Source organism: Amblyomma maculatum, chromosome 1 (genome assembly GCF_055883805.1).
Source record: "Amblyomma maculatum isolate TAMU_Amacu chromosome 1, ASM5588380v1, whole genome shotgun sequence".
Taxonomy (NCBI): domain Eukaryota; kingdom Metazoa; phylum Arthropoda; class Arachnida; order Ixodida; family Ixodidae; genus Amblyomma; species Amblyomma maculatum.
This window is the reverse complement of record NC_139344.1, coordinates 351,541,485-351,556,125: the sequence shown is the minus strand read 5'-3', so window position 1 is coordinate 351,556,125 and position 14,641 is coordinate 351,541,485. Positions and strand designations below refer to the sequence as shown.

At 45.7% G+C, this 14,641-nt stretch overlaps 1 protein-coding gene across 1 annotated transcript; it reads left to right on the top strand.

The window, feature by feature from the left end:
• Positions 1 to 5,609: 5,609 nt before the first annotated feature.
• LOC146207765 (palmitoyltransferase ZDHHC20-B-like) lies at positions 5,610 to 13,183 on the top strand. Its single transcript, XM_084577552.1, has 5 exons — positions 5,610 to 5,823; positions 7,613 to 7,826; positions 8,416 to 8,773; positions 9,399 to 9,561; positions 12,960 to 13,183. The coding sequence occupies exons 1-5, from the start codon at positions 5,610 to 5,612 to the stop codon at positions 13,181 to 13,183; spliced, it is 1,173 nt and encodes a 390-aa protein (XP_084433678.1).
• The last annotated feature ends 1,458 nt before the right edge of the window (positions 13,184 to 14,641 follow it).

Below are 14,641 nucleotides of genomic sequence, written 5' to 3'. Positions count from 1 at the left end.
TGTGGTAGTTCGGCAGCGCAACAGTGACGAAAACCAGGAGCATGAGAAGGAAGGGCGTCCACGACGGGACGCCCGGTCCTGGTTGCGTGGTCGTCGCGTTTCTGTTGTCGCTCTACTTCGTGAGTGTGTCTTAACCCTGACCGAAAAGCGTTAACGGCTTCATGGAACACACTGTGTTCTGGGATAGAAAAACTTCAGTTCCCACCCCCAATTTTGGCGCTTGTCTTTCTTCTTATTGTTTCTTTCTTACACTATTCTTACGCTCTTACGCTTTCTTACGTTCTTCTGTTCTGCGACCACGTGTTGCTGTTTTCCCGACTGCGGCCTCTAGTTGCGGCGCTGCCGCTGCAACCAGAAATCTCCCGGTTCCCTCCTTTTGGGGTCTGTCCTAGTAGCTGACCCTCGATTTGCTGCGTAAGATCCCTGTCATCCACCCTCCTTTTCTCCTCCCCCCCCCCCCCCCCTTCCCTCCTAAAACGACGACACGCCCGCTTTGGTTCTTTCCAACTCCACAGGACTCGTTCAGGCATCCGACCGTATCGGCTGTCGCATAGGTTCCCGGCTTGCGCACCCTTCTTTAACTTGCGTTCGGACTCTTCTGCTTTTTTCAAACGATGTCCATATTAACGAGACACAAATACATGGGCCGAATAGGATGTGTGCATTCATCCCATCTCCATGGTTCAGAGAGCGAGTTTCTATATTAACGAGACATAAATACATTGAAAAATCTTCGCCCCTAAAAAAACTGTCCATAAATCGGGTCGTCCATATTAACGGATGTCATATTAACGGGGCACAAATTTTCCGTAAAAGCCACTCATGAAACGACTTGTGAATCCCAAACAAAACAAACAAAAGAGGAAAAGACAGCAAAACACCAATTAATCATAAAACTCGGCCAACGCCGCATAAACCTTCAGAAAATTTCGAAGAGGAATGCTGTTTATCTTATGAGGTCCCAACCGGCCAATCCTGGGCGTTAGTTTATAATTCTGTGATCCCGTGGCGTATTGCAAGAATTGGTGAAATTGCTTCTTCGAACACCACGCTTACAATAAAAAATTACAAGGGTCGGATCTGCTAGGAAAAAGGGTAAACGAGAACCACTTTGCTGTCGCGAACATCGGCTCACCCGTCAAATTTCGCCGGAGCAAAATGTCCTGCTCCCACCCGCCTAAAAACACACACACACACACACAAACACACACACACACGATAAAAATACTTGTACGTCCGAACCGAATACTGGATGCCATTTCGCCAACAATTCTGAGACGAGCTTCTTTGTGGAATTCACTTGTTTTCCTTTGAAGAATGAACTAATAAATTGCACGGTGGTGTTTCCGAAGCTGCTTCGCCGCAAGCACCGTAGGTGAATCTAGAGAAACCGTTTCCCCGTTACTGTCGTATAGTTACAGCACATAAACGTAAAATAAAGGCAAGAACAACAGAAAGGAGGCGAGCAAGCAGCCCGGAGGGACCGCGCCCCCCGCTGTGCACGCGCTCCTCCCTTCGCCGTCCATCTGTAGCAGACATAGCAATAATTGAATTACAGTAATGAAATTACTGTAATTGAATTACTTTTCTCGGTAATTTGTAATGTAATGAATTTCTTTCTCGGGTTGGTAATTTAGTAATGTAATGAATTACTTTTTGGTAGTAATTTCGCAGCAAAAGTAATTAATTCCTTTCGAAATTACTTTTACTAAAGTGCGCCACTACTCCTTCAATAGTCAACGAAGTAGAGTGCCGCGAAAGCAAGAACGACGTGCGGCAAGCGAAGCCAACGTAACGGATCGGCAAAGGGGGACAGATTAAGCATAACAGTGCGTCTGAGACCTCGTGTGTAGCAGGGGCAACCATTCTCCAAGTAGCAGGATACAAGGCGTCAAGGGAATCCCGAAGGGAGAAATGGTGCAAAAAGGCTGGAGCTGAAAACTAGTTGCGAGCGCGGCGCAGCGGCACTCCCTGCTGCGTCGGCTAGTGCACAGTGGTGCCTGGTTACACTCAACACCACGGTGCGAGGGAGGATTGGGGCTGGGGGAGATAGGCGGAAGGGTCCATGACGTGAGGCACCGTGGCTTGAGCATTACTGAGCAGTGAGCACATATGTGCCCACGTCGATTCTTGGGACTGCGGAAGCAATAAATAACCTAGCTTCTTCGGGCCCTTCAAATGGCGGAGACAGCTCCGTGCCAGCAAAACGCTGGGTTCGCCGGTCATTTCACGACTGTTCGACCACGTGTTTTTTTTTTTTTTTTTTTTTTTTTTTGTAATAGCCGGTGCTGTAGGAGAGAGGGAAGGAATAGCTCTCTGGGACAGAATTTGGCGGGAAGACGAAAGAATGTGTGTCCTTCGCATCCGAAGACCAAGCTTTTGTTTTGTTTATTAGCTTTGATTAGTTTTTGCATGGATGGAAACTAGAAAGTAATTTAAAAGTAATTTAATTTCACAATAGAAGTAATCATAATGTAATTTCATTACTTTTTAGAGCAGTAATGAGTGATGTAATTTAATTACTTTTCTTAGATTTTCAGCAAATTAATTAGTTATGTAATTTAATTCCTTTTCAAAAGTAATTTTGCCATGCATGGTCTGTAGGCATCTGGTTTTGCTCATGCGGTGAATGCCCAACTGTCACCAATATACACCAAATGGCAATGGCGTATGTGTGCCAGCTCCGCTTTCAGAGACTAGATCGCGCTTTCCAATACTTGCAAAAGAAAAAGAAAAAAACTAAATGACCGCGCGGGTAAGTGGAAAGGAGGGTTGGGCTATGGGCCTCTGAAAAAGAGCGTAATGTGAGGGAAGAAGCCTGTTCTCTTTTCGGCAGTGTACAAAATTAATTGACATACAAGAAAATATATATAAATAAATACCATGTTGACGAAAGTAATAACAAATATCGCACACTAAAAACAGAAGAGAACTGCGCTTCCCAGAGCTTATAGAAGGTTTGAGACATCGACTTAATACGGCATTCCTCAGTGCTAGCATGTAATTGGCTTCACATCCCGTACGTTAAAATTGATTTTTAAAGAAAAAAAACAAATATCTGAAAAAATTATTCCGACATCTGGCCACAAAAATTTTCATCCGATTGATTTGTCCGTCTCGAGCAGACGGGAGCACAAAACAGACACGTTCAGTTCGCCACACCGATTCGTCTGTCTAGACACCAAAATGTCCAGCCGGAAACCATCTTAATACTTTCTAGCTCATAAAAACATGTAGGAGAACGCTGTTCTCTTTTTGTTTTTGTTTTTTCTGCGCCTGAATAAGAGATTTCAAGAAAAACCTGATATTATGAAGTTAAGAATCCCTTACTCTCCTCCTTCCTCCCGCATTGCTTGATTTCAATAGAGTTTGAGAGAGAAATAAAGAGCCTTAGCGGTGCGAAATCATTTTTTTTTTCATTGCGCTTGACTGCATACTAGCCCCATATATTTTTTTGTCTGTTCTATCTCGGCAAATGGTTAACATGCGCATGCGTTTTCCTGTATACCAGTTGCGTCTTATAAAATGTGCCGTGCCGTCCATTTCATCCCATTGCAGTTGTTCGGGGCCACCTGTGAATCTGTATAAGAAACAAGCAGCACAAAACTAAGAGAGGTTGTTCTGGAAAATACAAGAATATAAATTTACAGGACCGAAATATAGAACGATGACGTACAATTCGAAAGGGAGGACTTCGATAAAATGGCCAGATGGTATTGTGCCGGTTTTTCTGGTTTGTTCACGTTTTTTTTTTATCTGTCAGTATCACGTCCCCTAACAATTTCGCTGCACCATTTTCTGTTAAGTTTCCGTGTAATGTACAGCAGGGTCCTTTATCGAATGTAAAGCAGCAGCCGTTATAGCGCCTGGAAACGGGCATGCACAAGACACAGTTCTGCACCGCGCCGTCTGCGCAAAGACAATTTGCTTCGCTTTTTAGTCTGCTGCTTTCTTTGTGGCCTCCGACAAAAGCACCGCAGGTCAACGTGAGTTATGTGCTTTGCGCGCTCCTGGGTGTTTGAGCCTGCCGCAAGCATCGGCACAAACAAGTCAGGGGAAAGGGGGTGGCTGGCGGGGGGCATGAGGAGTTCGTGAAATAAAAAAAAAAAATATCTCCTTCCAAGTAGACCAGAGGGAAGCGGTCTCGGGCTGCTGACATTACGGTGGAATGCCGAAAGCTGGGCAGGGGCTGCCGCATCCGGTCGTCCGAATGGGGGGTAACCAAACACCGAGAGTCGGCGGGCGCACCGCGGCAGTACGCTCGAGCTCCGCGTCAAAAGGGGCGCTCTTCGAAGAAAGCCGCGGCAACAGCAAAAAGCCTGGACCTCACAATTTCGACCTCACACAATGACGACCTCACTCAACCTCAAACTCACGCGTGAGGTTGAGGTCCAATTTCGTGACCTCACTCAAACAATTTCGAGCTGTCACCGACCTCACCTCAACCTCACCTCACTCCGTGAGGTTGAGGTCATTTTGAGGTTGAGGTCGACCTCATGAGGTCGAAACCTCATGAGGTTGCCCACCTCTGCATCAGAGCGTGTTCGAAGATGCAGGATCATGAAAGGAAGAAGACTGCTTGTTTGGCCTCCTCAACGACCGGGCATCTCTGCTGGACAACGGCGTCTCACCATCCGCATATGTCATGGGTAGCAAGCGCAGAACGCCACTGCCGGACCTTCGCGGGTATTCAGCTAAGCAGGTCACAAGAGCACGAAAACAAAAGCAAAATATGCACAAATGTCGCCAACTATTCCGCTCGAACCGGGAGAAAGTGTCCGAATTAGGCACGGAAAACATTGAAGCTGAAGTTTTGGATCTTCTGGCCAAAGATCGTATACAGAGTACGAGTAAGGCAAAACTTAGGGGAAATTAATTATGTTTCCAAATAAACCACAGAGCAGTTTTAATTTGTACAGCCTATATATATATATATATATATAACACCACAGGCCGGTCCGGTGTGAAAAGGAGTGACAGGACTTGAACAGATCTTCGTCAGTTCTGACTGTGTGCACCGCATTGATGGCTATGGAAACCTAAACCACTCTCGCCAGCAGCGGAAACCAATGCTTCCAATGAATTTCCTGCTCCCAAAGCTCCATATAGCTGGAATGTTTGGCGCAGCTGAGTCAAGTCTGTCGACCAGACAACAAGTAGCGGGTAGTGAGCTGTTTCCAGGAGGCGCAGAAGAAACTACTGCGCAAAACAGGTATGCTGTATCTCCTACACCGACAGATGTGGTCGGTGCAGAAAACCTGGTTGTCAAGCATCCAACGCTGCAGAAGCCGTCCCGACGGTCATCAAGAAACAGAAGACTTCCTCATCGATTAGACGACCAGAATTAAGACGCCTTACCCAGCTCATCCCTCGTCGCTGCTTATGAAAGACTTAACGTGTAGTCAGCTTCTCAATATCTAAGTGCAAATGTCACCCCTTAATCTGTACGGCGCCCGCCAGCCCTAAGCACTCTACGGTACGTGTCTCTTCTCAGTCCCTGGACATGTTGGTCTGGTTCGGTGTAGAATCCTGGTATGGCTTCCATCTCTGCTAGCATGCACGTGCCCGTGTGCATTCGGCAGAAGAAGTAGAAGAAGAAGTCCCGGACGATGCCCAGACGCCTGGCCCGCCTTCATCACCCTCTGGCGGAATGGATCCCCGTCGTGGCTGTGCTAGCGCTCTTCGGAGGCACGTACTACGTATACGTGCACGTCCTCTGTGCCACCATGGTGAAGACGCTCGCGCTCCGTCTGTTCCTGGTTGTTGCCTTCCACTTGCTGTTCTTCCTCTGTGCCTGGTCCTTCGTGCACACCACACTCACGGGTATGTAAGCTCGCTTGCATGAGGGTTCCTGCATGGCTCTACGATATCTTTATATATTTCACAAGTGCAAATAGAAGTTTGCTCTGTGGGCACTTGCTTTTAGCAGTGATAGTTGCACAGATGAGTTTTAATAGTGAACACAATGTGCCGTTGTCGTATGGTGCTGCACAACCACCAGCGATTCCATGGCCATAAATTTTTCGCCTTTATAGGTAAGGCATGCGAGATATGTGCATCAGACAGTGGACGCTGCTTCATGTGCGCCATCTTTGCTCGTGTGAGCAAGCGTTACCAAAAAGGAGCTAATTTTGCTCTGTGTGGTGATTTCCTCTGAAAGGGGTAGCAGCCCCTAGTGCATAATCTTTCTCTCCTCTATGAAGAACAACGTATCTAAACAATTTCTACGACGTTCCTTAATGCACAGGGGCGGCCGCTCTGACACGCAGATTGACAGTCAGTGGAGTGTAATTTAAAAATTAGGTTAAACAGAAAGTAAGCGTCACCATTTATGGTATAATGATTGCAATGTTACTATCCCATTTGGCCAGAAAATTTTACATTTCATAAGGTACTGTAGTTAAAGTTATTTAGGGCACCGCAGCGAGCGCTTTTGAGGCTTCGGCAGTGTCGGAGTAACAATTCTTCCCGCAGGTGAGTCAGCATGAATATATATCACGCATAACATCACTGAAACTATACTAGCAGCGTATCACGCTGAGTGGCTCGAACACAGAGGCGCTGCACGGATTCTCGAGAGATGACAACAATAAACACGGAACGGTATAAGTTTGCTAACAGCTTTTGGCTAAATCTGGCGTTACGTAGTAATAATAGTAATAATAATTGAGGTGTTAAATTTCTATTCTTTTTTTCAAAAAACGTTTTCCGGAAGTTTTATTTACTATAGCTAAGCAACCAACTTTTCAATGTCTTTTTTTTTTTTTGCCAAGCACATAAATAATTTGCCATGGGCATGAGCACCAAAAATATTTTGCATAAGTACGAAGCACTCTACTCGAAGAAATTATCACTAAACGCTTGTGGGCGTCCATCACTGTTAAGCTATACGCAATACAGAGATGAAACGTCGGGCTATAGTAAGTGCTCTTGATTGGTGCTAATTTTTTTCTAAACATTTGTTCGCGAAATCACAACTCTCTCAAAAGATGCCATTAATTTACAGGTGGTAAATATGAGCTACAATGGTTATTTCAACACACTCAAAATTAACACAGAATTGTGTTAACGACTGCAGTCAGTTTCGTTTCAAGATGTCCTTAAAAAAGTGACGCGCGTATATTTTCATCTATGGCTGTGTGGCAGCATTGTGCATGCCTCAGGATAGCCTAACTTCAATATTTTGTTCGTATTTCTTACTGTTGAAGATTCATTTAATTCTAGAGATATCATTTCGGTTTAAAGCATTCTTTTACAGTTTCAAAAGATATAATTATTACAACCTAATTTAACATGCTGAGTCTTCAGTGTGTAAAGAGTGGAAAGCTTTTGGTTGTGTTCGACTTATGAACTTATGCATATTTCATGTTTTCTAAGCAACTCTCAGCCATGTGTTATTTGCAAGTCATGCTGTCTAAGAAAACCCTGCACCAATGGCCCTCGTATTTGATGCCTCGTTCTGACAGCCGCGTCGTTAAGGAGGGGAAATATAAAGAGGTCATGTTGACAGCGTGCACCTCCAAGCGCCGTAATACAGGTCGCTTCAATATGCATTGGATTAGCTTGTGCATAGCAATATACTGATCATTGGACTTCACGTGAATGGTCGCAGATATCGCCCCGATCCCAGTGTCTTTCAACCTGACCACCGCCGAGAGAGAGAAGCTGCTATCGCTCCAAGACTTCGACGAGAGGCGGCGCTACCTGGACGAGCTGGGCGACAAGCGAGGAGTGCTGACATTGGGCCCGGACGGATGCGTGCGTTACTGTGCCCATTGCGGCCGCATCAAGCCTGACCGCTGCCACCACTGCTCGTGGTGTGGGAGGTACGCAGTTAAGCAACGGCAGTCTCTCTAAAGTATAATTATAGAAAGCCGTAATCGCTTAGAGCAGATAAAGCAGTTTGGATGCATCCCGAAGCTTACGTAATTTCAAAATAACCCTAGAGGTCTGCGCTCTCTTTGAAGATGGCGTCGTGACCATAGTACCGGCGTAAAGTTTTGTAGGAAAGGTTAACTTTCAAATTTTTTTCTTGTAATAAAGCTTGATCCCGCACATTTGCGTTAGGTGCGTGAGTGTCTAAAACTTATTTTTGATTCCATTGCTGAGCGACATACAGGTGCATGGAGGCAGAGTATAAGTGGACGATTCACGCGACAGGCAAGAACTGTACTGCCTTCGGCCAAATAACGTTCACTGCATGCTTCCTGAAAGATGGGGTTAGAACTTACACAAGCTGCCTTCTAAAATCTTTGAGATTGAACAGTTATCCATACTCTACTGTTATTGGGAGGGTTAAGGCTGCTTCCCAGCAACTCAGTTGTTCGCTGCGTAATGTCGGGCTCAGCACTGTTTATGCGCCGGGGCCTCATTTCTTTTGCTGAAAACTACAATTACAGCTGATTTTCGTTGCAGATGTGTGCCGAAGATGGACCATCATTGCCCATGGTTCAACAACTGCGTCTCTTTCACAACCCAAAAGTCCTTTCTGCTGACTCTAGTCTACGCTTGTGGGCTGGGCGCGTTCACGGCGATGACCTCTTTGGTGCACGCCGTGACGTCATGGTTCTCATTGGGGTTTTCGCTTGCCACGCTCAGCGTCAACGGCCTTGTCGCTGGCGGAGCATACATTTGCATTGCCCTTGGCTGCTTCTTCAGTCATCACCTGCACCACCTGTTTCACAATGTCACAACGCTGGAGAACATGCGTTCTACGGTGTTCAGGGATCCCGATGACTCATTCGACATCGGTCGCACCGCAAACATCGTGCAGGTATTCACTGATTTTAACATTTTTGTTCTCTTAACGTAATTGATTTCCTCCCCTTTCATTAGTTTAGACCCATTCGGGACAAATTTATTTTACGTGCCTAAGGCGTACACCACTGGCTTATATCACTGTTTATCTGCAGAGCTCACCGTTCCTTCTATATACTGTCACTGATTCTCTGTTTCAACTCATACCGAGATGTTGGTATCTCCTCTGACCCCCATATTAGAGTATAGCAAAATTCACCGCTAGTATTTATAGGTAGACGCAATTTGAAGACGATACACATGAATTTGAGAAATTTGAAAAATCGACTACCTATTTATACCCCTTCCGTCTCAGCATCTCGCGACCCGCATGGCAGTTTATTTCTGTAAAATACATTACAAGCAGTGTATCAACTAACGCTTATACCGGTCATATGCGAAGAAATGATAACTGCCGAATAAAATGAATAAGACAGTGGCAAGATGTGCCCGCCCTGTCTGCGTTATTTGTCGGCGGCACATTCCGTCCGTCTCGTGAACACAAAATGACTCAAGCTATATAGCCTCGCTAGAACGTATTTACAGCTGCTTATGGATAGGGCATTGGTCTAATTTTCTTGGTGGCACATTATTCTTCTCAGGTTTTCGGTCCAGCCAAATGGTTGTGGGCATTTCCGGTGTTCACCACCCTCGGGGATGGCGTTCGCTTTCCCACGAGGCTTCACCCGGACCCCAACAACCTGCAGCTACCCTTGGTCCGTGCGGGGAAGGACGCTGCAGCTGCTGCACCTGCTGCACCAGCGGGTGTGTCACGTGTGTGCACAGGCCACATTCGGCGAAGAAACAGCGCGATGCAGACACAAAACGGTGGTGAAGTTAATTCTCGGCTCACATCAGCACGGAAACGTACATTCAGCGAATTGAGCTGATATTTTTCTCCGAGAAAAGATGTGTAAAATAGAAGTGCTTGAGCAGCATACGTAAAGAAAGATAACTGCCCTCTCTTCGAACATTATGCGAACTGTACTGCAGCAGGCTCGTGCATGATAATAATTTCACTTCATTATATTTGTCGCTGCTTGAATTTTTCTTACATTTTACCTCTGCTGTAGACATTGAGCCTTTTTACATTAATGGCAGCAACTGCTCGAACACCTTAAACTTCAATAAATGAATAGTTGTTTACCCTATCACTTGCCGTATATCACAAATACATTTTTCACAGTCATTATAATGTTACTTCATCGTGCCACTGCGTATAAATGCAGTATGCTTCTCTCACACAAACATAGCCGCCGGAAAAAGGGTGACGCAACGCCACCCCCCTAGCCGCCTCTTTCTCTCCTTATAGTTGCGTATTCAACAGATATCTGCATATGATTAGCCTAAATCTGCAGGGAAAAGCCCGCTTGAAGATGTTTTTTACAGCTAAAACAACTCCGCCTTGCACCAGAAGCCAAGTTGTCGACACTGATTTACACATGCACACGCTTGTAAATTTCGCACTAACTTTTACGCAGCACAGCAGCGCAGGTCTGTTTCATTTTTACACGTCATTGTTCCTTATCTCCACCCACCCGCAGTGTTTTCTGCCCCCGAAGTGGGCTTCTGTTGAAGCATTCAAATCACGCGTAGGAGATTCTGAAATGTTTAGAAGAATTCCAAAATAAACATTAGGTACTTCGAAAGGTATGAATCAGAGAGCCCCCAGACCATCTTTATGCTGTTGACCCCTTAACGAGCATGCTAATATGGCGGCTTCACAGTCACTGTGTTGTCGAATGTTTGTGCTATGATTTCATATTCGCCTAAATAAAGTTCCCTTTGGGCAATTTTATTCTTCTGGCATGGTGCTTTGTCCCCTAGAATGCACTAGATGATGGTGCAGTCAAAGAAATTCCCTACTGTCGCGATCCCTATATTTCGGGGCTTGGGAGTGCGCAAACCTGCGTTCCAAGTGATGTAACGGCACCCGCCTGCTTTTTCGTCCCTCGCAGGCAGCTCTGTATCCTCACTCCTCTTTGAGGCCAGCCTTTCATAGATACGAATTGGCATATGAAGTAGTGCTTCAATAACTATATAGTGCATCGAGACGGCCTACGTATAGAACCCCTGGTGGTCGAAATTTCTGGAGGTCTCCACTACGGCGGCTCTCGAATTGCTTTGGGACGTTAAACCACACAAATCTAATCAAACCAGACATCCTACCTTGAGCCTCTGCGCATGACATGTTCTGTGATCGCCGAACGAGATGTCGTACACCGACTTCCATGGGGCGCTTTTCAAAAATGACAACTAGACGTGTAATCATGCTCTTCACTGGCGTGGCTCTTAAGTTTCGCTATCGGTAGACTAAATGGTAGCAACTCTGCGAATGCCGAGATAGTAAGCTGATTTGATCGTATAGTCGACTGGGGTGCCAACAAAAACAAAGAAATAAAGCGAATATGTTATCTTCTTTCCGTGCGAACGGAACAGCAAAATGCTTACCGACAATACGCGCGTCAGTTCTGGCCGCGAGGATAGCATTGAATTGACGGGACTCACTGATTGTGGTGCATTGGTGTAATCGTAGCATGCTGTATCTAACCAGGTTAAGCTGAGGGGGAAAATGCAGTACGCTGCACGTCAATGCAGCTAAAAGTTATTCGGGAAGCAGAAAGAAATGGTGAGTAAACGGCGGTAGTTATTTTCAAGGAAAGGAAGCAGCGAGAACAGAACTCAATATATATATATATATATATATATATATATATATATATATATATATATATATATATATATATATATATATATATATATATATATATATATATATATATATATATATATATATATATATATATATATATATGAACTAAAGTGCGGTGAAATTGCGAATGCGAGGCGGATACTCTACCACAAGGCCACTGCTTCGTCGATCCAGCGGTGGTGTAAAGGTAAAATTAATATCCGCCTCGCGTGCAAGAGAACCGGAATTCGAATGCCGGTGGTGCTTAATTCTCCACCACTGTACAAACAGCGATTGCAATAACTGGCGAAGACGCTTACCTTGGAATGCCCGGTGTGCGAGCTATAGAAGCGGAACCTGATGCCAGTTCCTGTGTATGCATGACACGCGCGAGACATGGGTGAAGATACGTAGCCGCCTGCGATATATGAAGTTTTTGCCTTGCGCTCCCTTGTTCCGCAATATCGTGACAGTGCCTTGATTTTATCAAAGTGCCAATGAAAATTGCTGTAGTTGAGAACTTTATATTCGACCCTGGTATATCGAAGCAATATTTTTAGAATTAGGGGCTATATCGGACATATACTGTTGCCTGTAAATTCATTTATCAAAATATGGAAAAGTTGCGCACTGTGCCGAGCTTGAATTTCGCCGGTCATTCGGTATGTCGGAGCGTCCACCGCCGTTGGAACTCGTTTATCCCACGGCGTTTTTCGACCAATTTACTCATCAGTCGCAAGTTTTACACGCCATTTCAATCTCGTGCGACGAAGAAAAGCTAACTTTTAATCCTTTAGGCACTCCTTTGGCGAGTTTCACAGTTTTCATTGCCAAAGGCGTCGGGAATACCAACCGTGGCTTAATTATGAGAGATTATTCCTTGTGTCAAGCCCAGGTAACCAGTTAGACAGCTTTAACTGAGCGGCGGTTAGTCGAAAACAATCGATCGATCGCTTTGACTTGGACCCTAGGCATGCAGTTCAGACAATCAGCTTCCTTTTACATCACGTTTAACTGTGACGAAGCTGTGGAATATTTTAAGATACTATAATGAACCTAATTATAAAAATTACCTCATATTCCGATCCATGCCAACATATTTATTTAAAAATCTGAAATATGTTCGCATCGACTTGTTACAGCCTCCACAGAAAGCAAATGGGGTCAGTTTTTAACAATAACTAAACGAACTTTAATAGCCGCGCGGGGGTATCTGTGAAAATATTGATTGTTATGGTGTAGTCTTACTGTATGTGGTAAGAATTACGCTTACAAATAACATTTGTTTGAAAAATATCATTACTCAGAATTCCTAGTCTAGGACCATGGGCACTGCCACCACTTCGTCGGGCGGTACGCCGATAGAAGAACTGTGCCACAGCCGTGGATATTTCAACATATTTACTGTCCGCCCTTTTTGCACAGTGTTATATTCCATTCACTAATGAAACTTTCGTCGCCTACAACTCAGTTCTCTGGCCCCGTCTGCCGCTGCTTCCTGCCGCACTTCCGGCTACGCTGGCTGGCGCCGATCCTGCTGCACTGAACAGGCTGCCGCGCGGTGCGGTGGTTGCCGATTACCCGCGAATGCCGCTGCTGGTGCAGCCTGGTGGGGGTCCCGTGCTTGTTGCGCCTAGGCCGTCAGCTACTCCTCAGGCCATGATCAGCGACTACCTCTACCCGAGGATGCAATGAAACCACCAAGCACACCGGCTGGAGCTGAGCCTCCCTAACAGCTGCTAAACGATGAAAATCTATAAGTGCACGTACCTTACATTTTGAACGTCTCTATTCTATATAAAATAAAAGCATTAAGAGCAGGCAATTCATTATTCACAATGCTAGTTAATTTCTTTAACTGCAACAAAAATATGGCTGTAGGAGTCGGGTTCCACAGAAGTTTCAGCTAATAACGGCAACAGAGCTCCAACTCTTCCAACATTTCCTTAACAGCTGTGATTTTGGTCTATCGGGTTACCAAATATTAAATTATATATTCTAGCACCCTGCACGTATTAATATGCCCTGCACAGTGCTTCAACTAGATTCTTCAATTTCGCCTATGAATACGGGTAAGCGTGTTCCCTACCTCGACATAGTGTTTGCCTACCTTCCATGCTAATAATACACACCCAACGCCGTGAAACAATGTGTGTACCTGATTACCACCAAGGCTTTTCCTGGACCCCGGCGCCTGCCTCAGAGTCAGGTGTACATGCAGTGCTTATTGCGGCTATGAATGTCACTTGCCACCTCCTGACAAATGTCTTCCCCCCGCTCATATATATGCGATACCTAGTTCACTATTGTGTTTTCCAAAGTTACCTTAGGTACAGAATGTGCCCATCTGCCCTATTATTTCAAGCAATGCTTCCTTGCTTCACATGCATAACTATCTCAAGCTTTACCTATACGAAACATTTACATGGACTGAATACCGGAAACAAAACGGTGGCATTGCCTAGCCACACGGCCCACATCTTTTGGAAAACGGTTTTTAAAGCAGGTCTACAGATTTGCAAGAATGAAGGATGAAAGATGAGTAGCGTAGAAGCGGAAGTCTTCTTAGCGTTGCAGGCGCTATAGTACATACAGTGAACAAGACTGTAGAGTTGTTACGTTACAGCTACTACTCCGGGAGGGATGATACAAAGCTGAGAGCGGGCGAAGTGAAGAAAGGAGAAGGGAAAATGCCTTCGTCGCATCGCAGTCGAAACGGAATTGCAATTAGGTCATCCCATTACGATTCCGGCCGCGATCAGCGCCGGGGCCATGCCGATAAGGGCGCTGCCAGCAACCGCCGCGTTAACTCGAGCGCTGCAACGCGAGCGAATGGGCGGTCGCGCACACAAAGCAGCCCGAAGATGGAAGGAACTCGAACTGCACTCGCCTTCTCCACAGCGCGGGATGCATCGCGAAGCAATTTGCCGGAATCGCTACCGTCTTTCACATTCCGCGCATGCCTTGGAACGGAGGCCCGTGAAGGCGCGTGCGGATATATATAAGCGCCGTTCAGTGCCCGCGCCTTCAATGGCCAGTATACACAAATTACGCGGAGTCGCGTCTTCGCGCACTCATCTGTACTATTCTGCGCGTCCGCCACCACAGAAAGAGCGGCCGATGTACATGTCGCGGGCGGTATACTCGGCACAC

Coding starts and splice junctions, on each gene's coding strand:
- LOC146207765 (XM_084577552.1), top strand. CDS start 5,610: ATGCCCAGACGCCTGGCCCGCCTTCATCACCCTCTGGCGGAATGGATC. Junction 5,824..7,612: donor CGTGCACACCACACTCACGG/GTATGTAAGCTC, acceptor GAATGGTCGCAG/ATATCGCCCCGATCCCAGTG. Junction 8,774..9,398: donor GCACCGCAAACATCGTGCAG/GTATTCACTGAT, acceptor TATTCTTCTCAG/GTTTTCGGTCCAGCCAAATG.